Raw genomic sequence first — 24,626 nt, 5'->3', positions numbered from 1 at the left:
TTGAAAATGTTTACAAGGCTATAGCCTTGTGAACTCCGCAAAAATTTTGCTTGAAAATGTTTACAAGGCTATAGCCTTGTGAACTTCGCAAATTTTGCTTGAAAATGTTTACAAGGCTATAGCCTTGTAAACTCTGCAAAAATTTTGCTTGAAAATGTGAACTTCGCAAATTTTGCTTGAAAATGTTTACAAGGCTATAGCCTTGCAAATTTTGCTTGAAAATGTTTACAAGGCTTGTGAACTTCGCAAATTTTGCTTGAAACTGTTTACAAGGCTATAGCCTTGGAAATTTTGCTTGAAAATGTTTACAAGGCTATAGCCTTGTGAATTTCGAAAATTTTGCTTGAAAATGTTTACAAGGCTATAGCCTTGTGAACTCCACAAATTTTGCTTGAAAATGTTTACAATGTTGTGAACTTCGAAAATTTTGCTTGAAAATGTTTACAAGGCTTGTGAACTTCGCAAATTTTGCTTGAAACTGTTTACAAGGCTATAGCCTTGAAAATTTTGCTTGAAAATGTTTACAAGGCTATAGCCTTGTGAATTTCGAAAATTTTGCTTGAAAATGTTTATAAGCCTTGTGAACTCCACAATTTTTGCTTGAAAATGTTTACAAGTCTTGTGAACTCCACAAATTTTGCTTGAAAATGTTTACAAGGCTATAGCCTTGTGAACTCCACAAATTTTGCTTGAAAATGTTTACAAGGCTATAGCCTTGTGAACTTCGCAATTTTTTCTTGAAAATGTTTACAAGGCTATAGCCTTGTGAACTCAACAAATTTTGCTTGAAAATGTTTACAAGCCTTGTGAACCCTGCAAATATTTTGCTTGAAAATGTTTACAAGGCTATAGACTTGTGAACTTCGCAAATTTTGCTTGAAAATGTTTACAAGGCTATAGCCTTGTAAACTCTGCAAAAATTTTGCTTGAAAATGTGAACTTCGCAAATTTTGCTTGAAAATGTTTACAAGGCTATAGCCTTGTGAACTCAACAAATTTTGCTTGAAAATGTTTACAAGGCTATAGCCTTGTGAACTCCGCAAAAATTTTGCTTGAAAATGTTTACAAGGCTATAGCCTTGTGAACTTCGCAAATTTTGCTTGAAAATGTTTACAAGGCTATAGCCTTGTAAACTCTGCAAAAATTTTGCTTGAAAATGTGAACTTCGCAAATTTTGCTTGAAAATGTTTACAAGGCTATAGCCTTGCAAATTTTGCTTGAAAATGTTTACAAGGCTTGTGAACTTCGCAAATTTTGCTTGAAACTGTTTACAAGGCTATAGCCTTGGAAATTTTGCTTGAAAATGTTTACAAGGCTATAGCCTTGTGAATTTCGAAAATTTTGCTTGAAAATGTTTATAAGCCTTGTGAACTCCACAATTTTTGCGTGAAAATGTTTACAAGCCTTGTGAACTCCACAAATTTTGCTTGAAAATGTTTACAAGGCTATAGCCTTGTGAACTCCACAAATTTTGCTTGAAAATGTTTACAAGGCTATAGCCTTGTGAACTCCACAAATTTTGCTTGAAAATGTTTACAATGTTGTGAACTTCGCAAATTTTGCTTGAAAATGTTTACAAGGCTATAGCCTTGCAATTTTTTCTTGAAAATGTTTACAAGGCCTTGCAATTTTTTCTTGAAAATGTTTACAAGGCTATAGCCTTGTGAACTCCACAAATTTTGCTTGAAAATGTTTACAAGGCCTTGTGAACTTCGCAAATTTTGCTTGAAAATGTTAACTTCGCAAATTTTGCTTGAAAATGTTTACAAGGCTATAGCCTTGCAAATTTTTCATGAAAATGTTAACAAGGCTATAGCCTTGTGAACTCCGCAAAAATTTTGCTTGAAAATGTTTACAAGGCCTTGTGAACTTCGCAAATTTTGCTTGAAACTGTTTACAAAGCCTTGTGAATTTCGCAAATTGTGCTTGAAAATGTTTACAAGGCTATAGCCTTGTGAACTCCGCAAATTTTGCTTGAAAATGTTTACAAGGCTATAGCCTTGGAAATTTTGCTTGAAAATGTTTACAAGGCTATAGCCTTGTGAATTTCGAAAATTTTGCTTGAAAATGTTTACAAGGCCTTGTGAATTTCGCAAATTGTGCTTGAAAATGTTTACACGGCTATAGCCTTGTGAACTTCGCAAATTTTGCTTGAAATTGTTTACAAGGCTATAGCCTTGTGAACTCCGCAAATTTTGCTTGAAAATGTTTACAAGGCTTATAGCCTTGCAAATTTTGCTTGAAAATGTTTACAAGGCTTGCAAATTTTGCTTGAAAATGTTTACAAGGCCTTGTGAATTTCGCAAATTGTGCTTGAAAATGTTTACAAGGCTATAGCCTTGTGAACTCCGCAAATTTTGCTTGAAAATGGTTACAAGGTCTCGTGAACTTTGCAAATTTACTTGAAAATGTGCACTTCACAAATGTTGCTTGCAAATGAGTACAAGCCTATATACATGTATAGCCTTGTGTATTAGCAAATTTTGCTTTAAAAAATATCTTCTTTGAGACCGCCTAAAATGACATGACACTTAGGATTAAGAATTCAGTCAGTTCCCATGATCATTCATACACACTGGCCTATGAGTCAGAGACGGGGGGATTCGACTTGCTCAACTAGCCATCCAGTCCGTTGAGTTCTTCATCAAGATACCCGTCTAGTTCCCCGTCTTCACAGACGACTTCTGTGTTGAACTGGGCACTGATGTCTGCCTCCTGTACGTCAAGACACACGCTGTATTGCTGGTCCATACCAAGGTAGCAGTCACTCATGATGTACAAGGCGTAAATGACACGACCTGTGCAGTCACAAGGATTATTCAAATTTATTCACGATTATTTCAAATTTACAAAACCAACTCTTCTATTGACCCCTTACGCGCGCATCACACAAGGCGACTGATGCCACGCTCACCATGTTGGTGGTCAATAGGTTTACGTGTAAACACCGCATCGCCTGAAATGCGCACTTCTCTGAGTAACACGTGTTGACATTAACCACCAAAATGGCACATCAAAGATTATTCTTATGATGACAACAGGTGAATTGGGTCAATTGCCCAATTCCACAGAATGGTTATCATTATCTCTGGTCACTATGCCATTTAATTTATTCCATAAACCATCTCAGCTCCCTGGGGAGTAAACAGCCTGTGCAACATTAATATGCGCTACTCGGCTAAATCAATCACAAGAACCATCTCTGCCCTCAATATAAAATGTCACATTTGATGGAAAATAAATACAACCAATTTCCTGTTTGGAGTGTATCAATCAGTGTGTTTTTTGTTTTTTTAAATTTGATGTCATGCTAAATTTGTATTGGTTTTTCTCTATTTTCTCGTGACCCAGAAGGCCGATCGATCTCAAACTACTACAGGTTTGTCAGTTTATGGTTGATTACATGAAGTGCTTACACTTCAAGCAACTATTTTGTCATCAAAAATCAATTCTGTAATGTTCCTTTAATTTAATACGAACTTCGACAGGGCATGATGGGCAAGTAATATGTTGATAAAGACCTATAGTACCTGTAGTTTCCGGTGTATAGAACGCTAGCTGGACCACGCTCCGTCGACTCACGTACCCGATCCTTTTCATCGCAAGAAGCTCCTTGTTTTCTATGTCACCAAGAACGATGAACCACCCTTCATGTTTGGACTTGGGGAAGCGCGGTGCGTGGCACTTTGTGTCACCCTGTAAAAAATGACAAAGAAGTTCTAATGAGAAGGAATCCAAAATAAAATGTGTTGCAAAAAGCAAACACAGAACCCTAGCATTGACAAAACAATTATTATTTGGTAGCTTTTATATTAAAGCCATTGGACCCTTTCGGTACAGAAAAAAAAATAAAACTTCACAGATTTACAAATAACTTACAGGGTTTACAGAAGGTAATGGTGAAAGACTTCTCTTGAAAAATTATTCCATGAAATGCTTTACTTTTGGAGAAAACAGTAAAACAATATCAATTCTCAATAGCGAGAATTACGGATTTATTTTCAACACATGTCATGACACGGCGAAACGCGCGGAAACAAGGGTGGGTTTTGCCGATTGAGCCTAAAATTTCACAGGTTTGTTATTTGATATATAAGTTGTGATACACGAAGTGTGGGACTTGGACAATACTGTTTACCGAAAGTGTATAATGGCTTTAAAGGCACTGGAAACTATTGATAATTACTCAAATTAATTTGTAGCATAAAACCTTACTTGGTAACAAGCAATGGGGAGCTGTTGATAGTGTAAGACATTGTGACTTTTTTCTTTCATTATTATCTCGCAACTTCGATGACCAATTGAGCTCAAATTTTCACAGGTTTGTTATTTTATGCATGTGTTGAGATACACCAAGTGAGAAGACTGGTCTTTGACAATTACATGTACCAATAGTGTCCAGTGTCTTTAAAGAGGAACTTCAAGTTCAAATTCAGATTTGTGATCCACTCACTTTCCAAAACATCCCAAGGCTCCAACCTCTCGTTAAATATGGTGTATAATGCAATAGTCATGATAGTATTTGAGACGGCCTGATCGTTTCATTGGATTTACCATGTTTACAATGTCAATTGGTGTTTTATTCTCCATGTAGGAACATATCCGTAGTCCAGCAGAATGTGCTGGCAGACCAATGGATTGCAGCCGATTGACAAACAAGACTGAAACTTAAGCCCCTTTCACACGAGGGCCACTTAGCAAGGGTCCCTTGCTAATTTGAAGCATGTTTGTAAAATGTTACAAAATGTACTTCGTGTGAAAGGACAACAATATTGTCTACTGTCTAAATTCTCTTGCAAAATCTTGTCAAACATTGCTACATTTTACAACCATGCTAAAATTAAACAAAGAACCCTTGCTAAATTGCTCTCATGTGAAGGGGGCTTTAGACCCAGATCTTGGGTTCATTAAAATGATGGCATTTCCATCTTTTGGTAACCCCTGGGGTTCCAGATTTCAAGGTGCTTCTGGGAACAGTATTCTCAGCACTAGAGAAGAAGCTCAAAGAGCATGACTTATTTAATAGAGAGGTTTCACATGCGAACGGATACGACTAGTGCGACGGATACGCCATCATTATGACATCATACACTACTCGCTATCCGCTATTATACATGCAGACGACACTGATATCCTGCTTGCTACACCTAAGTAGGTTACAGATGGCTTAACGTATGCGTATGCGTATCCGTTCGCATGCGAAACCTCCCCATTGTAGAGAAAAACACAGCATGTTTTGATGAGTATTCAGGCAGACTTTTAAGATGTCTAAATTCAGATAAGAGTCTGAACTTTCTCATCACTGGATAACTGGCGTGTAGTGGCCGAGCGGTCTAATGCAGCTAAATGTAGCCTTGAAGTGGCCATCTGGCCTTGTGAGTTGGGCCTGGTGAGTTTGTAAGTACCAATAGAGTTATATATAAGAACTAGGGGGGGGGGGCCTATATACGCAACCCGGCATGCGTGCAGGCGGCCATTTTCTAAGTTGACAGAACAGGCATCGCACAGTGTGTTTGTGCGGCCATTTTTGTAAATTGACAAAACAGCATCACGTAGCGTTCAATAAACACAAACTCCAATGTGTGTTTCATATTCAACACGCGCACATAATGGCGCGCGCATGTCTCCTTGTGGTCCCGTCGCGTTTGTGCAAGAAGCATCACCAGTGCGCCCTCTAGTTCTTACATTTTATATGAACTCTATTGAAGTACCTCGTAAAAAAATATAAAAAAACTAAAAAAACTGACTAACCTGCTTTTGTCTATTGAGTCTTTGGAGATCAATTTGCAGGACGTATTCTTGATCTGCATGCACTGCTAGATAGTCCTTGTCTTTTGGAAGGCCAGCTAAGAAATAAATTAAAATCAGCAGCTTTTAAAAGGGAAGGTATACTACTGTATCCCTGGGTGACTCATACCCCATTACACCCCGCTCCCCTCCACTACTCATTATATTTACTGATATGAGTTGTTGGTAGCAGCCTGTCCTCTTTATATCCCCCATCAGCCCACCAGCCTCTCACACTACCTCATCCCAGGGTGACTCACACCCCATAACACCCCGCTCCCTCCACTACTCATTATACTTACTGATATGAGTTGTTGGTAGCAGCCTGTCCATCAGCCCACCAGCCTCTCACACTACCTCATCCCAGGGTGACTCACATCCCATAACACCCTGCTCCCTCCACTACTCATTATACTTACTGATATGAGTTGTTGGTAGCAGCCTGTCCATCAGCCCACCAGCCTCTCACACTACCTCATCCCAGGGTGACTCACACCCCATAACACCCTGCTCCCTCCACTACTCATTATACTTACTGATATGAGTTGTTGGTAGCAGCCTGTCCATCAGCCCACCAGCCTCTCACACTACCTCATCCCAGGGTGACTCACATCCCATAACACCCTGCTCCCTCCACTACTCATTATACTTACTGATATGAGTTGTTGGTAGCAGCCTGTCCATCAGCCCACCAGCCTCTCACACTACCTCATCCCAGGGTGACTCACACCCCATAACACCCTGCTCCCTCCACTACTCATTATACTTACTGATATGAGTTGTTGGTAGCAGCCTGTCCATCAGCCCACCAGCCTCTCACACTACCTCATCCCAGGGTGACTCACACCCCATAACACCCTGCTCCCTCCACTACTCATTATACTTACTGATATGAGTTGTTGGTAGCAGCCTGTCCATCAGCCCACCAGCCTCTCACACTACCTCATCCCAGGGTGACTCACATCCCATAACACCCTGCTCCCTCCACTACTCATTATACTTACTGATATGAGTTGTTGGTAGCAGCCTGTCCATCAGCCCACCAGCCTCTCACACTACCTCATCCCAGGGTGACTCACACCCCATAACACCCTGCTCCCTCCACTACTCATTATACTTACTGATATGAGTTGTTGGTAGCAGCCTGTCCATCAGCCCACCAGCCTCTCACACTACCTCATCCCTGGGTGACTCACACCCCATAACACCCCGCTCCCTCCACTACTCATTATACTTACTGATATGAGTTGTTGGTAGCAGCCTGTCCTCTTTGTCTCCTCCACCAGCCCACCAGCCTCTCACACTCAGTTTCGTCTTGATAACTGGTAGCCGTTGAATCACTTTCCAGATCTAGAGGAGGACAAATTAGAGTGGACTTCTGAGGTTTAAGTTGGAGGATGGTAGTTTGGGTACCTTTGGCTTTCTTAACGCATCGTTGCACTTTTTTTTAGTACGGCTGGGCGGCTTGGTTAATTTTGTACATTCTTTGTACAAACCTTTGTCTTACGGTTGTCAATTCATTAAAATAGCTGCACAAAATTCCACAAATGCTGATCAAGTGATCAAGCTCCCACACTCCTCTCCTCCCAAACTGCCTTTCAACCACGGGCTCCCCAAACCTGCCACCCTTTCTCTTTTATGGTGTGGCATTTGAGGTGTGTTCATGGGATGTTCGGGGTATATTCAATGTATGTTCAGCAAATGTTCAAGGCATACTAAATATGTGTTTTCAATCATACAGAGTCAAATCATTTGGGTGTTGAGTATTAAATACACTGGACACTATTGGTAATTGTCAAAGACCAGTCTTCTCACTTTATCACAACATATGCATAAAATAACAAACCTGTGAAAATTTGAGCTTGATTGGTCGTCGGTGTTGCGAGATAACTATGCAAGAAAAAAACACCCTTGTCACGTGCAGTTTTGTGCTTTCAGACAGATGCTTGATTTCAAGACCTTTAAATTATAAATCTGAGGTCTCGAAATCAAATTCATGGAAAATTACTTCTTTCTCGAAAACTACGTCACTTCAGAGGGAGCCTTTTCTCACAATGTTCTTTACTATCAACCTCTCCCCATTACTCGTTACCAAGTGAGGTTTTATGCTGATAATTATTTTAAGTAATTACCATTAGTGTCCACTGCTTTTAACCTAAAGAGTGGATCTGGCATTCTTCGCTTACACAGCTTGTGCAGAAATTTGGCGCTTGCTTGCACAGTACGCGGAGAATGGTGAGCAATGAATTCGGGCCCAGGTGAGTTCAAACCTAGCTTACCTCTTCGCATTGATCAGCAGTGACCTCTGGTATGATCATCTTGTTCAAGACAGTCCTATTGCCTCTACACGCTGCGATAAGCTCCGGCAGGCTCTGTATAGGGTTGGATTTCTTTCCTCTTGAGGGAAGTCTGAAAGAAGAAAAAGATATTATTTTAAACAATAATTGTTTGTTTGTTTGTTTGTTTGTTTGTTTGTTTGTTTGTTTGTTTGTGTGTTTGTTTGTTTGTTTGTTTGTTTGTTTTTCCATTAAAGACACTGGACACTAGTGGTAACTGTCAAAGACTAGCCTTCACAGTTGGTGTATCTCAACATATAATGCATAAAATAACAAACCTGTAACAATTTGAGCTCAATCGGTCGTCGAAGTTGCGAGATATTAATGAAAGAAACAAACACCCTTGCGGCACCATGGTCACACGAAGTTGTTTGCTTTCAGATGCTCGATTTCTAGACCTCAAATTCTAAATCTGAGGTCTCAAAATCAATTCTCACAATGTTTTATACCACCAACCTCTCCCCTTTACTCGCAATCAAGAAAGGTTTTATGATAATAATTATTTTGAGTAATTACCAATAGTGTCCACTGCCTTTAAACCCAAAAGCCATAAATCTCTCGCACTGTCTTTGCCACCCTGATTTTCCTGCCAGCAAGCTTGCCCTCTGGGAGCCCAAGCAAGGTTTGAACCCAAAGGGGTTAAGGTCACCTGACTTATATGTATGTTGTGACAGCATGACAGCAGGGCTCAATTTGACAAAGAGCTCAAACTATCTAAGAATTACAAATCGCTGTTAAATGCAAAGCAAAGTGTGATGTCACAATGCAAATAAATATTGCAATACTGACAACTCATCTTACATGTCTTAAGATGAATCTTAGTGCTTTGTGAAATTATAATAATAAATGTCTGTCTTTTCTCAGTGATCCTTAAAGGAAGACGTTGCTTTGGATTGGTCGAGTTGGTCTTGAAAAGCGTTTGTAACCGTTTGTTATAAAATGCATCTGAAAAGAAAGATGTTGCAAAAGTAGAATACAATAATCCACAACAAACATGCCTCGAAATTGCACGGTTGTCCTTTTACATCGTCGAAAAAAACACGGTCGGCCATTTATGGGAGTCATATTTTTTAAATGGCTGACCATGTTAGTTCGCAAAGTAAAAGGAAAACCACGCAATTTCGAGGCAAATTTGTATGGATCATTGTATTCTACTTTTTAAAACATCTTTCCAACCATATGCATTTTATAACAAACGGTTACAAATGCTTTTTATAGACCAACTCGTCCGATCCAAGGCAGCGTGTTCCTTTAATGGACTTGTTTCATGCCGCATGTTTGCATAGCGCAATCTTGGACTGCACACTAAATGCTATCATTCAGTAACAACTGACAATTTTCGAGAAGTAACAAATATATTTTGTGCGTCATGCTGCCAGGCTATTCGGTGGAAAGCACTCACTACTCCAGCTTCCTTGTGTAAACGTTAACCCTACCTAGCTGACAGGTGAAATTGATTGACAGTGTTATTGGAAAGCTAACCGACTTGATAAATAAAGCTGTAATCATACCAGGCAGTTTAGGGAGTATCAGTCCTCACTAGTATATAGATTAATCACTAATTGCTGATGTTTACCAGTGAAAGAGCCTATTAGGCCAGACAGGCCACTCGACTTTACCATTGGATGGAAAGAAGCTGTAACATAACTGCTAACGTTTACCAGTGAAAGAGCCCATTAGGCCAGACAGGCCACTCGACGTTACCTTTGGATGGAGTGAAGCTGTCTTTGTACACAGTCTCAAGGGAAGCAACTATCCACCAACAGATTTTTTACATTTAACATGTACAATGTACCATCTAAATGGGTTTCGAGGCATAGCATGCCCGGTGAGGTATCAATGTAAATTCGGTTTGCAGTAACGCCATGTGTGTCTAATCAGCTGTGTGGAGATTTGTTCATTATGAGAACTTGTTATTTATTCTTCAGCCACATAATACATTTTGGAATTTGGGAGACCACCAAGTTCTGAAAAGGTCTCGCCTGCTTATAAAGTATTACCTTGGGAGGTAGGAAATCGGACTGGACTACTACTGCTTAGTTTAACTTTACTGCTGCAGAGTGAGTCATTTAAAATTGGTTTCAACGTTTCGACAAGCTTGCTCTAGTCATCGTCAGGAGACTGTCATGCATCCACAGTTACATTACGGAAACCATTTGACCAAAAAAATCTCAGACTGGTAACCCTGAGGCTTGTATTTACACTGCATAAGAGCATACAGGGAACCCGTCATACATTGACAAAAAGAACCATGGCAGATACAAATCTACACAAATTTTTACTCATCACAATGCCGGTTGTTGGAGTGGTTGGATTCGTTGGAAACTTTATCGTATGCGTGACTATCTGCTGTACCAGAACTCTACATAATGTGACCAACTTGACATTACTCAACCTAGCTATCGCCGATTTACTGGTTTCTACTCTAGTTCCTTTGAATCTGTTGTATACAGTGACCAATGATGTAGAAACCAACGACCTACAGTGTGGCGCAGACATAACTTTCCAATACAGCACTGCATGGGTGTTTTTATTCTTTCTGAACAGCTCCACATCCCACTCCGTACTCTGTCTCACCCTGGTGTGTTTCGAACAGTTCATCGGGATCAGCCGACCCCTGAAGTATCCAACTTACTTCACCAGAAGAAAGATCACCGCGATGCTAATCACTGTTTGGAGCACGCCACTCATCGCATATCTACCTCGTACAATTCTCATGACCAAGTTGTGCCACAAGGACATCTGCCTGTGCTTAACACAAGAACCGCTCTACTCCGCAGTGGAGACCTTGATGTTGCTTCTTCTACCTACTGCCGCCATTATCTGGATGTATTTCAGAATCATCCTCACCTTGAAACGAGGAGCCAGAAACTTAGAAGTGCAAGGAATTCAGGGCCCCGCTCGAGAACTACACCACGCCCGCAGGAAAGTCACCGGCATTTTAATTGTCCTCATCACCGCTTTCCTCATTTTCGTGATCCCAGGAGCAGTTTGGTATCTAGTCTCGACGCTGTTTTATCCCGTCTTCTCCGGAGATGTGGAGACAAACATTTGGCATTCACTCGCTCTGTTGTCGTTATTGAATTCATCTATCAATCCAGTCTTATATGCATTCAAGTATGATGTGCTACGGAAGGCATTTAAAGCTATGGTGTGTAGATGTTATGGATGGAGGTCATCATTAAACCAAATAGGTCCCTTAATATGACCTTGTTTAAAGGTAATGTACTGTACACCTTTCCTTTGTTTAAAGGGAAGGTACACGTTTGGTAAATGTCAAATGATGAAAGATAAAAATACCCTTGTTGGATGAATTTGTGTGCTTTCAGATAAGAATAAAAGACTTCTAGCTAGAAGTCTTTTATTATTTTAGTGAGAAATTACCTTTCTCAAAAACTACGTTACTTCAGAGGGAGTCATTTCAACAGCTATCAACAGCTCTCCAATGCCCGTTACCAAGTCAGTTTTTAAGCTAATATTTGTTTTGAGTAACTACCAGACGTGTACCTTCCCTTTAACTGTTTGATTGATTGATTTAATCCTATATAAATGTGAAAATTGCATTTAAAAAGGTGGTCGCGTTTTTGAGATATCGCTGAAAATCCTGAGCAAATATGTCGATGCAGGACGAATAATCCTTATACATGTAGGAGTATACAGTCTGAGAAGCGTTACTGACATTAACGTTTGTCAGATTAAAAATTTGGGCATAAAAACTGAGATATTTTTTCATAACCACATTACTTCAAAGTGAAAGGATTCTAAAAACTCTAGTTACTCTCAAAAATAGCTGTAGGCTTCTGACCCAAAGGTTTGTTTCTGCCATTAAAGGCACTGGACACTATTGGTAATTACTCAAAATAATTATTAGCATAAAACCTTACTTAGTAATATTGGCTTCTTATATAGCGCTCAGGTCCGTCACGCAGCGACGCTCATGGCGCTTCAACATTATTACCCCTGGTCACTGGGCCTTAAATCATTCCTTAAACCATCTCAGCTCCCTGTGGAGTATACAGCCTGTGCCGCCAAATAAGTAGCGCAATCAAGGCTAATCTATTACAAGAACCAACTCTGCCCTCATAGGTACCCATTTACCCCTGGGTCGAGAGAAGCAATTATAGTGAAACGTCTTGCTCAGGGACACAAGTGTCACGACCGGGATTCGAACCCACACTCCGCTGAACAGAATCACCAAAGCTTGAACTCGGTGATCTTATCCGCTCAGCCATGAGACCCCATACATGTGAGTAACGAGTAATGGAGAGCTGTTGATGGTATAAAACATTGTGAGAAACAGCCCCCTCTGAAGTAACGTAGTTTTCGAGAAAGAAGTAATTTTCCACTAAATTTAAATTTGATTTCGAGACCTCAGAATTTGATTTTTAGGTCTCGAAATCAAGCATCTGAAAGCACAACTTGTGCAACAAGGGCGTTTTTTCTTCCATTATTCTCTCGCAACTTCGAAGGCCAATTGAGCTCAACTTTTTACAGGTTTGTTATTTTAAGCATATGTTGAGATACACCAAGTGAGAAGACTGGTCTTTGACAATTACCAATAGTATCCACTGCCTTTAACTAAGAACTACATTGTAACTACGAACCAAAGGTATACCTTCCAGTGAAAGTAAACAGTTGGTAATGACTCCTAAAATTAATAATATAATAATAATATAATATTGAAGTCTTACATGTATGTAGCGCACGTATCTACCAAACAAGGTACTCAAGGCGCTGAGTATATACAAACTTTCAGAAAGAATTCTGAGACCCAATTATTTAGCACCTTATAAGGGTTTACAAGATGCTATGGCGCATACAACAGCCACAGCCAGGAACACCGGGGCGAAACCCCTTCTCTTTTCGCTAAGTGCACTGGGTTCTTTTACATGCGTTACACAACACATGGGACCAACGGCTTTACGTCCCATCCGAAGGACGAAGCAATGGTTAAGTGTCTTGCTCAAGGACACAGTGTTACGGCTGGGGATTCGAACCCACACTCTGCTGATCAGAAACACCAGAGTTTGAATTCGGTGCTCTTAACCGCTTGGCCACGACACTTCCACAATGGCAATAAAAAATTACTGGGTTAGCAACTTTAGAAACTACACCAGCTTTTGATAGTATAAAGCAGTTTGAGAATCATTCCACTTTGAAGTAATGCGGTTAAAAGATTTCAGGTTTTAACAAAATGTGAATTTTAGAAACATTGCCGACGAATCTTAGATCGTGTATTCCTGTTTTGTTCTGTAATCTTGTAACGAGCACATCCGCCACAAGCCTCGGCTTTTAGGATGATGCCTCCATGTGATGTGAATGTGGAAATAAATGTTTTATTGATTGATTGATTGATTGAGTTACAGGAAATTCTTTCTGATAAAGCTCACTTATGTACATATGAGCTAAGATCAAGTTGCACTGTTAATTCTATTGGGTGCGTTCAGTTAGCTTCCCTGGGTGGACCCAATCCACAATTGGGGCTCTTGGGGATGGCCCGAGGTGCACTGACGTCACTACAGGAAGGCTCACGTGGTGACGTGTCTGTTTTTTACTGGTTCGAGGACGAACGTGGGGTAATTGTGTGCCCACATTCGTCCTGGAAAAAAATATAAAACGCAACATCGGGGTCGACCCAGGGAAGCTAAACGAACACACCCATTTATTAAGTTAGTTTACCAACTGGTTGAATGTTTTCCTGAATTCTTTACTCCCGACGTTATAATTCTGTTTCTTATTTTTTAATCTGTCCATAATGCCATGTTCAGCGCCCTAGAGCATGTCTACATGATTAGGGCACTTTATAAGTTTTGGTATAATTATTATTTATTATGAGACATCATTAATAATAATAACAATAATAAGACTTGTAATGTGCATGTATCCACCCTGCTGGGTGCTCAAGGCGCAGTAAAAACCAACAACAAACAAAACAAACAAAATTAGTCCTTGAACACCTGTGACATAAGATAAGTTTTGAGGAGAGATTTGAATGTTGTGGTACAAAGACAAGATCTAAGCTTAAGTGGTAGAGAGTTCCAGATGCGTGGCGCAGCTTAAGTAAAAGACCTGTCAACCCATGAGTGTTAAGACTTGGGTTCAATGAGGAGAAGCATGGAACTTGATCGAAGATTCCTTGATGGAGTGTAAACTTGAAGAAGTTCAGAAATGTAGTGGGGAGCATTACCAGAAATATGTTCTCATTACCAGAAATATATAACAATAATAAAACATTGGCCTATGAAGGGTAACTTATTTGTGAACGTATGATTTATTTTGACCTACTTGAAACAGTAGAGTATACTGTGCTCAACGTGTGGTAGCGTGAGTAGAGCATTATCATGAAGCCATCGTCCCTGCAGCGTCATCTGAACTAGATTCATGACACGTAGAGCTGTAGTCAGCCAACCCTGGTCCGCTGATACATCAATCATCGCCTAAACAAAAAGAAAACTCAAGTTAAGGGCAAAGTATACGTATCTTTGAATTTAGGAACTGTTTGATCCATTTAAAGGCTGTGGACATTATTGGTAATTACTCCAAATAATTATTAGCATAAAACCTTACTTAGTCACAAGTAATGTGGAGAGGTTGATAGTATAAATCATAGCGAGAAATGGCTCCCACTGAAGTAACATAGTTTTTGAGAAAGAAGTAATTTTCCACGACTTTGATTTCGAGACCTCAGATTTAGAATTTGAGGTCTCGAATCAAGCATCTGAAAGCACAACACCTTCGTGCGACGAGGGTGTTTTTATCAACTTCGCTTAAGCACGAAAATAGCTCGCTTATTTTACACATGTTACTGGCCAAAATTCCATGCCATATAAATTGCTTGTGACAGAATATTTAGCTGTTGTTTACTTAGCATACAATTGAGTGAAGTCTTGGCCCGTAATCTGATTTTACAAGGCAATGATTTTTTTGCTTAAGCAAAATTTTGTGCTTAAGCAGCTCTATGAAATTGGGCCCAGCTCTCCATTGCTGGGAACCAGGTAAGTTTGTCAACAGTTATTTTGAGTTATAATCAATAGTGTCCACGACTCTTTGAGACGTACCTGCATGATTCGAATGGATTGATCCAGAACGGATTTAAGGTCCGTGGAGTAGTCGCTACATGGTAAGGGTTGCCTTTCATAATGTGCTTGGAGTAACAGGTGCGTCTTGGTGTGGGGGCTGTCAAAGGAATGGGGGTTCACCTCTAAGGGCAGTTTCTTGGCCAAATCACTACATGTGGGAAAAAAAAATTAATGGAGATGAGAAAAATTGTTGGGTTCAGAGAAATCATGATACCAGATAGTCTTTATAAAAATTATAATTCAAGTGACTGATCATCCTAACTGTCAGGGCCAAGCTCTTGTGTTGTCAACAGCAGAGTTTAAACATTACTTTTCCGCACAGAATTTAATTCAATAAGCCTTTTTGAGATATGGCACAAAGTGAGATAATATATTGCTACTCACCCGTTGATGCCGTCTTCATTGTGTCTGACTGGCAGCATCTCATACTCGTGAGCGTCCTGTTGATTTAAACACATAATAAATAATACTAGTATATTTTAATATAGCACCCAATAACGTCTCTCAGTGGAGCTCACATGTGGTTCAAGCATTGTTACCATTGGACCTGAGGAGTTTACAGCCAGTGCTGCCAAGAATGTAGCGAGGAGATGCCAAGTCCAAAGGCCAGCTACATGTATGCGTGAGATTTTTCAAAGCTCACACCCCCCCCCCCCCCCCCGGAAAAAAAGAATGCCAGTTTTAGAAGGCCTTTCGAAATCGCCGCCCAACTTTTTTTTTTTTTTTTTTTTAATCAGAAATTTAATTGTTGACAAAAAGGTGCTCCAAAATGCATCAAACACCTCTTTAGAATAATTAAAACATTGTAGATTGCGTTTTTTGTACACACGAGCGCGATTTGGCAATGCATGTCGTTAATTTTTATTTTTTTCTCGGTCTGGCCCCAATGCGTGAGAAAATGGTTGCTGTGCGTGTGAGCGTGAGACAGAGCGCAAATGCGTGAGTCTCACGAGACTTGGTAGGTCTGGTAGCGCACAAAGCAAATCAATCGCTAAGAAGCATCTCTGCCCTCACAGGTACATGTACATGTACCCATTTACCCCTGGTGAAAGAAGCAATTAGTTCAGTGTCTTTGGATAAAAGTAGATAAAAGTGTAATGACCAGGATTCAAACCCAATGGGTCTTCACCAGGTGAATAACGACACAGAGGGAAAACTTTCTAAATTTGCCACAATGTTTTAGTTATTCAGCGGCGGAACACTTGCAGACATTTTACACACACAGTTTCACTCCAAGACAGCAACTTTGTTTGGGTTTTGTTTTTTTGTCGCAAGATGTGTTCATCTGTATTAACCTCCGTTTGTAAAATAACTTTAAGGTGCAGTTTTACTATGAGATTAAATATTTTGTAATTTTTGTTTGTCACTCCACAAAAAAACTTGCACAAAACAAATCCTGGTACCAAAATGCCACTAGCAGCAACAACAAGCCGCAACATCCAACCCACTTTTACTCAGCCAAAAATTAAGGTCATATAGTGAATTGACACCTTTTATAAAGATCTTTTTACTGAACAACTTCTGTTAAAGTAATGATGTTACAAGAATGAATGGCATCTATAGAATTGAACTATAATTATGATATTGTGTGATGCGATCAAGCAAAATGAGTTGTTTGCCAACCCGGATCATTTTTCATATTTTTACAAATTTGAGAGAAAAAAAAAACACATTCAATGCTGTAATGCTTTTCAAACCCCATGTTAATACCTTCTTTCGATGAAACACCAAGAGATGTGAGAGGATTGAATAACACTGAGAAAATAGATTTTCAAGTTGAGTGGTTTATTTAACATTGTATCTCAATGCTTATTTTAACCCCTTTCTGATTTATCAGGCTGGAAATGGGCAATATAAAATAAGATATGTTGGCACTTTAATTAGGCTAACCCTGTTAGCCTGTTTTGGTTTGTTCTTCCATATTGGTTGATCACATATGGGCTTGATCACATCACATATTAGTCTTGCACATTTCGAAATGAAAAAATTGAAGTATTTTTTTTTATTCGTTTTAAAATCTCTTAAAGCCATTATACACTTTCGGCACAGAAAAAAAAAAAAAAAAAAAAAAAAAGTTCACAGATTTACAAATAACTGACATGGTTTACAGAAGGTAATGGTGAAAGACTTCTCTTGAAATATTATTCCATGAAATGTTTACTTTTCGAGAAAACATTAAAACATTTATCAATTCTCGTTGTCGAGAATTACGGATTTATTTTAAACACATGCCATGACACAGTGAAACGTGCAGAAACGAGGGTGGATTTTGCCCGTTATTTTCTCCCGACTCCGATGACAGATTAAGCCTAAATTTTCACAGGTTTGTTATTTTATATATAAGTTGTGATACACAAAGTGTGGGCCTTTGGCCAATACTGTTTACCGAAAGTGTCCAATTGCTTTAATGGGGTTTGTAAAGTTTCTTTGGAAAACCTTGTAAACCTTCTGTTTATAAACCTTCTTTGGATGAAACACCAAGAGATGCGAGAGAATAACACTGAGAAAATAGATTTTGAAGTTGAGTTATTTCAAATTGTATCTCAATGCACATTTCGAAATGAAAAAGTTCAAGTAGTTTTTGTATTCATTTTAAAATCTCTTAAAGGATTTTTGAATAAATTTCATTCATAATACATACCGATAAGATGGTGATGAGATCAGTAAGACTGGCGTCCGATCCGAGGCAATCTCTGAACATTCTGACTGAGTGATGATGGAGGTAGTAGAAGGAGCAAATACGACCCAGGGTAAGAGCCTCGATTGTACGATTGTCCTGAAGACAGAAGGAAAACAATAATCGTATTAGTGGTGTTTGACGCACAGAAACTTCCAGATGTTACAACTCAGGAGGTTTACAGACCCTGTGCATCACCAACTATTTTTTATTTATTTTTTAATTTTTTTATTTTATTTGCAATGCTCAAGTTCACACATACATGTAGCAGTACAACATCCCAGAACAAATTACATACAAAGGAAAAACAAAAAGGAGACTAAAACAATAAACAGACAATCCGGCAACCTGGCATCTTATTTAAAAAAGGCCAAGGGATGCATCACCAATTATACAAAACTACAATTTAAAGGCGGTGGACACTATTGGTAATTACTAAAACATAGTTAGTTTTTAGCATAAAAACTTACTTGGTAACGAGTAAGGGGGAGAGGTTGATAGTTTGAAACATTGTGAGGAAAGGCTCCCTCTGAAGTAACATAGTTTCGAGAAAGAAGTAATTTTCACAGGTTTGTTATTTTGTGCATAATGTTGAGATACACCAAGTTAGAAGACTGGTCTGTGAAAATTACCAATAGTGTCCACAGTGTCTTTTAGACAGAAATGGTCTGCCTTTCACTCTTTCAGAACTAAGGTTATACAAGTACAATCTACTTTATATACTCAAAAAGTGCCACAACCACACATAAAAACTGTTCAACCACAAATTATACATGTTATCACGAGAGGGCATTATCACTCAAGAAATACTATTGACTTTGAGATGTAACCAAGGCAACAAAAATCAGCAAGATACATTTTTTTCAAAAAAGGCTAAAAAAGCTGGGCATTTAGGTTCAAAATGCACAAAGAAAGCGAGCACTGAAAGAGTAATGTCAAGACTTACTTCTGCAATCTCCAGACAGTAGCAGTTCTCCAACTCTACCAGAGACTTCTCCACTAGGTAAGACAGGTACTTGTTAATACTCAGGTGGTCTATCTCTTCCAATTTATAATAGCTGAAAATAAAACCAACAAGCGTTTCATCATGTTTTCAAATACAATTTCCTGAAAATGGAAGGGTTTTGAAAATATAAAATTTTCATTACAAAAATATTTCACAGAAAAAAAAAATGATTGTATATAAACTAGAAAATCAGTAGGCTTTCAAACAAAAATTAAACAATGAAGTGTTTTTTCCTTACTAATCATGCAAAATACCTTTAACAAAACATACAGAGAGTAAAGATTTTATTACTTGTGTGAACTTGGTTCCAGGTCTGTGATGATGGTTTTTAAGGTGCGTTCGTTTAGCTTCCCCGGGTCGTCCCCACGGTGCCCATTCAGGTGAGCCCTGGCAACAAATCGAACGATCACTCACCCTCTCAAGGTGACGTCATGCACATTGGGCCAGCCCCAAGTGACCTGTTCCACAAGCAGGGCACTTGGGCTGACCCGGGTGAGCCCCTGGAATGACGTCAAAGCTATTCGAATGTACCGTGGGCAGATCGGTGGTTGACCCGGGGAAGCTAATCGAATGCACCCTTAGTTTACCTGATAGCCATTACATTATTGCCCGCAATAGCACCCTCTTGAGGATTAACCTCTATCCTTAACCTACTGATGCAGATAAATAACCACAATCTCACACTTGAAACTAAGTCTACGGATGATGCAGAGCAAAATCTATAGAGCGTACCTTGGGTTCATGACAAGCCTTCTGAAGAAGTACGTCCATGTGATATAGTCCATAGCGTCCTGCTTGGAAGAGATGGTGCCAGCCACTATCTCAGCATTCAAATGCTCTGCCAGTACATCCAACAAGCTATCGAGAAGAAAGAGGAGAATGTAAGACAGATTAGGAGCGACTCTACGTCGACCCAAACAAATTTTTGTTTCAGACAGGCAAGCTTAACATAACATTAATGTGTCATGGTCGAGCGGTTAAGAGCACCGGATTCAAGCTCTGGTGTTTGATCAGCAGAGTGTGGGTTCGAATCCCGGTCATGGCACTTGCTACGTAAAATTGGGGAGGTAGTGCTTTCTGCTCCACCGGCCAGGCTTCGGACTGATGATACCCAAGCCTACATTCGTATGGACTGTGAAAGGGGTAACCCTGCTTCAGCCCTAGGAGTAAGTGGCACTGGCCTCTGGAATAAAATAATTGTAGCCCACACCTTGAAGTGGCCTTACGGCCTTGTGTGTCTGGCGACTTGTAAAAAGAAATTAAAAATAAATTAAATTAAGCGTGGTTCATGACATGATCGATGTCTGAAACCAAGGTGCTCCAGATTCGTTCAAAACGACTGCACTTGAACAGTCAATGTTTCCACTTGTAGCGCGTCCAGTCGCTCCTCACTATTTCAGACGTCATGTTTTTAATTCAGATTTAAGTTCGGGGTGACTCTGGAGCGCTTGTCTGAAATGCGACTACAGTAATTGCAGTGTACAGGAGCGTCCAATGAACAACCTCCATTTGACCTCTAAGCGAGGGCGCCCTATTCTAGCGCTTTGTATCTTTTTGGAAAAGGCGCACAAATACGGTTGTTATTGTTTTTACAGTATTCATGGTATTATCCGAATGTCGTCATATGCATCAGGTCTATTGCAAGCAGACACTCACTTGGATTCGACTGGGAAAGGTTCGTAGAGAAACTTCTTGTAGAAATGTTTCTTGATGTCATGAACGAAGATGCACGCTGTGCCTTGGTCATCAAACTGTGGACGCCCTGCCCGGCCCATCATCTGAAGGACATCTGAACAAAGAAAACATTAGCAAAGTTATAATGAGGTGATTAAACTGACCTGGGCCGAAATTCATAGAGCTGCTTTATTAGAAAATCTATTGCTTAACAGTTGCCTGCTAAGCAGAAACTGGTAACCAATTTTACATGATAAATTGGCTGGTAACTTTATTCTGGTAAGCAAAATGTTGTCATGCTTAGCTACTTTTTTTGCTTTTGCACAAGCAGTTCTATGAAATTGGGTCCAGATGCCAACACGCAAGCTCAGCGGTCAAGTGGTTAAAACATCTGCTCCAGAATGCAGGGGTTGAGGGTTTGAATCTCACCCAAGTAGTGTTTTTTTCTCGGCATTTAACTAAACAAAACATGCAAATTATCACATCTATAGTTAGAGCTAGAGAACTTTCTAATATTCAATGAGTTCAGAACACGGCTGCTCACAACACAAATCAGCACACTGCTAAAAATGGTATTCTTGAAAAAAGAAAAACGTCTTCTTTTAAGAAAATTTTTCTTGTGTCACTCCCAAGAAAAAGTTTCTAGGGAGTGACACAAGAAATATATTCTCAAAATAAGATGTTTTTCTTGTTTCAAGAATACCATTTTTAGCAGTGCAAGATACATTTTTGTTTGGTGAGAAAGACTTATTTAAGTTTCTAAGCTCAAAAAACTTGGCATTTTAGGTTCAGAATGCAAAAAAAAGCAGGCACTGAAAGAGTTCATGTAATTTCAAGACTAATGATGTATATGTCTGTATGTGTTGAAAAATGATTTACGCAAAACAACTGTAAATGGAATGCAACTTTATTGCACTGAAGCGACAAAATTATTTAAAGGATATGGGTACTTTTTGTAACACAAACATGACAAAACACAATGTCCACAGATTTACATTAAACTAAACCCGTTTGAAGATAATGATAGTAGAAAGCGTACCATAAAATATTAGATGCTGAGGTGCTGTAGTTTTTGAGAAATGAGTAACCCAATGTCATGAAAATATGTTTTTACATGCTAAAATGACTTTCGTCTCATGATTACTGAGACGAAATTTATTTTCATGACATTGTTTTAATCATTTCTCAAAAACTACAGCACCTCAGCAAGTAATATTTTCAGGGAAGCTTTCTACCATCATTGTCTTCAAACTGTTTAAGTTTAGTGTAAATCTGTGGACATTGTGTTTTTTTGTCATACAAAAAGTACATGTACATACATGTAGACCCTTTAATTGGTTGATTACCTGTTATAGGAAAGTCTACATATCTCTTGGTTTTGCCGTCAAAGAACTCCGTACCCTTGATGATGACGAGATGGGCTGGGAAGTTGACTCCCCAGGCTAGGGTACTGGTTGCTATCAAAAGCTTCAAACAAACAAAAAAACAAACAAACAGATCATTTACATATATAAACATAAGGTGTGGAGTGTTGTGGCCGAGCGGTCTAATGTAGGTCACTGGACCCTAGCTCTGGTGAAACCCTAGCTACTCATTACCTGTATCTTCTGATTGACAAACAGTTCTTCCACTGACCGTCTGTCTCGTTCGTGTAGACCGCCATGATGCATGCCAATGCCGAACGATATACACAGCTTTAGGTTGGTATCCTTAATGGCACCGATGGGATGGGGGTTTGGGGGTTGGGGGGAGGGATGGGGAGAAGCCCTAGGTACTCAGTCTTACCTGTATCTTCTGATTGACAAACAGTTCTTCCACTGTCCGTCTGTCTCGTTCATGTAGACCGGCATGATGCATACCGATGCCGAACGCTAGACACAGCTTTAGATTGGTATCCTTAATGGCACCGATCAGGTTCTCTATCTGCAAAGAGATAAAAAAAACAAGTTCAAATAGTAAGCAGATCTAATTGCTATTAGAATTGGCTTCTTTGAACATTTTTTTATTTAAATTGTAAAATGAAAATACAGTTAGGATTGTGTTTTTTAAACAAGATTTTGTTTGGTATTTACTCAAAATAGTTGTTAGCATAAAAATTTACTTGGCAACAAGCAATGAAACATTGTGACAAACGGTTCCCTCTAAAGTAATGTAGTTTTCGAGAAAGAAGTAATTTACCAATAAAATATTTGAATTTGATTTAGAGATCTCAGAATTAGATTTTGAGGTCCCGAAATCAAGCATCTGAAAGCAAACAACTGTGTGCGTTTTTTCCTTCCATTATTATCTCGCAAACGACCAAAGAGCTCAAACTTTCACAGGTTTGTTATTTTGTGCATATGTTGAGATACACTAAGTGAGAAGACTGGATGGTCTTTGACAATTACCAATAGTGTCCAGTGCCTTCAATTATTTTACCTGTGTTATACTTTGCTATGAGAATTTTTGTCTGGTCCAGACTTATATTTTGTTACCTAAGAACGCCTTGAGGCAGAGTCTATCTGCAATTGTTTTGCACTTTTTAAATTTGTCTTTATTGTTTGCTTGTTTCAAAAGTCTCTTTGCTGGTGGAAGGTTCCTTAATTAGCTTGCGATGGGTTTTCCCATTTTTACAGCAAACATACCTTTAGCTTCTGTATTTTGTTATGTGTTAAGGCCATTTCAAGCTACTTGGTTTTTTAGGGGGGCCTTTGCTTTCTCGCTAGTTTATTCTTCTTCTGTCTTTTGAATATATCCTTACAATGTAATTCTGTAATTCAAATGTGAATTGAATTGACATGAATTGAAATGTACCTGTTTTTCCTCTATATGCAGCCATTGTTTAGGGTTGTCCTCAGCAGCTAGGAATGCGATCAGATCCAGAGCAGTCAACCTTGTTTGACGTCTTGATGAGACAAAGATGAGGGTTGGTTTGGTGGGCGAATGGGTACGGATTGCTGTAAAAGAACAACATGCCTTTAATTAGGTCTAGAACTTGGAAATCTTCAAACTTTGTTCACATACAGTATATATTCTTTTTAGTCACAGAATTTTGTACTAAGGAATACAGAATGGTTCTAAAGGCTCATCTTTAAAACTTCCAACTCCAAACTTGCCTCCCGCATTTCCTACCCACCCCCCTTCCAAGAACACTCCATTTGTTGACCTGGTAAATCAAACTTCTTGAACTTTGGAGACTTTTGAGCATCATCCCCACAGATAAAAGTCAAACTGGGGACGTCTTTTGGTCTGTCAAACCACCTGTGTGTCCTTGGTGTCAACAAATAGACATCAGCTCACACATGAAATGACAATACAGTACAGCACGAAGCAACTACATGTTTATTTGTCACTCACCAATACCTTTTTATGTCCACGAGTTGTTGGTATTAATCTGGCATTAATGACGGGGTTTTTTACCGCGCTGCCACCATGCAATGAGTAGATATCTTCACAGAGTATAACTTCCAGATACACGTTTATTCATCAGAGTAACTCATGACTAGGTTACAAGGGTTGTGGAAATAGCAACCACTAGTGTTGATATATTACAACACACAAACTCATTTGTCAACCCTGCAAATTGCTGATTCATTTTTGTTCACCCATTCTTTGGACTTAATTTTTCTCGGCAACATCCTCACAAAAGTGAAGAGAGGATGTCCTTCCTCTGTCAAAAACACCCAGATCCCCTAGATTAAAGTAATTTGTGTACACAGGTAGCACTTCCACATAGGCAACTACAACATTATTTTTTTAATACGTGAGTTGAGATTTGAATAATGTCTGGTACAATGACTTGCTTGGTCACGAGTTATAACTTAAAATTGAATTCGTAACCTCAGAGTGTACGATACAGTTGCTATGTCGTAACCTCAGAGTGTAGATACCGTTGCTATATCAAATGGTTCAGGGCAAAAATCTTCTTTATGGCAACCTCCAGATGAGCAAACCCTGGTACAATTGTGCCATTTAAGTTCAGTCAGAACTGTGTATTAATATATACATGTTTGCCATTTATGCTGTAACTGGGTCATTCCACCAAGTTGGGGGACACTTTGTGACATTTGTATGACTTGTGCATGATT

At 39.3% G+C, this 24,626-nt stretch overlaps 2 protein-coding genes across 2 annotated transcripts in view; one reads left to right on the top strand and one right to left on the bottom strand.

The window, feature by feature from the left end:
• Nucleotides 1-1,700: 1,700 nt before the first annotated feature.
• The window catches only part of LOC139947621 (activating signal cointegrator 1 complex subunit 3-like), a 72,469-nt gene continuing 49,543 nt past the window's right edge, over nucleotides 1,701-24,626 (bottom strand). Inside the window, exons 30-44 of the mRNA XM_071945576.1 lie at nucleotides 23,353-23,495; nucleotides 22,345-22,482; nucleotides 21,906-22,026; nucleotides 20,542-20,674; nucleotides 19,618-19,743; nucleotides 18,826-18,937; nucleotides 17,844-17,978; nucleotides 15,587-15,642; nucleotides 15,182-15,350; nucleotides 14,409-14,560; nucleotides 8,067-8,196; nucleotides 7,026-7,137; nucleotides 5,752-5,846; nucleotides 3,531-3,696; nucleotides 1,701-2,798 (exon numbers count right to left, since the gene is read on the bottom strand). Of these exons, the coding sequence (XP_071801677.1) occupies nucleotides 2,617-2,798; nucleotides 3,531-3,696; nucleotides 5,752-5,846; nucleotides 7,026-7,137; nucleotides 8,067-8,196; nucleotides 14,409-14,560; nucleotides 15,182-15,350; nucleotides 15,587-15,642; nucleotides 17,844-17,978; nucleotides 18,826-18,937; nucleotides 19,618-19,743; nucleotides 20,542-20,674; nucleotides 21,906-22,026; nucleotides 22,345-22,482; nucleotides 23,353-23,495 (1,970 nt within the window). The 3' untranslated portion in view covers nucleotides 1,701-2,616. The remainder of the gene's footprint in view (nucleotides 2,799-3,530; nucleotides 3,697-5,751; nucleotides 5,847-7,025; nucleotides 7,138-8,066; nucleotides 8,197-14,408; nucleotides 14,561-15,181; nucleotides 15,351-15,586; nucleotides 15,643-17,843; nucleotides 17,979-18,825; nucleotides 18,938-19,617; nucleotides 19,744-20,541; nucleotides 20,675-21,905; nucleotides 22,027-22,344; nucleotides 22,483-23,352; nucleotides 23,496-24,626) is intronic.
• Nucleotides 10,154-11,331, top strand: LOC139947314 (alpha-1A adrenergic receptor-like). The gene has a single exon (XM_071945211.1). The coding sequence runs from the start codon at nucleotides 10,375-10,377 to the stop codon at nucleotides 11,329-11,331; it is 957 nt and encodes a 318-aa protein (XP_071801312.1). The 5' UTR covers nucleotides 10,154-10,374.

The sequence above is a fragment of the Asterias amurensis genome, chromosome 14, assembly GCF_032118995.1.
Source record: "Asterias amurensis chromosome 14, ASM3211899v1".
Lineage (NCBI taxonomy): Eukaryota > Metazoa > Echinodermata > Asteroidea > Forcipulatida > Asteriidae > Asterias > Asterias amurensis.
This window is presented reverse-complemented; position numbering and strand designations above follow the sequence as displayed.

Bases quoted from the DNA above. Each gene is read 5' to 3' on its own strand.
- LOC139947314 (XM_071945211.1), top strand. From the start codon at position 10,375: ATGGCAGATACAAATCTACACAAATTTTTACTCATCACAATGCCGGTT.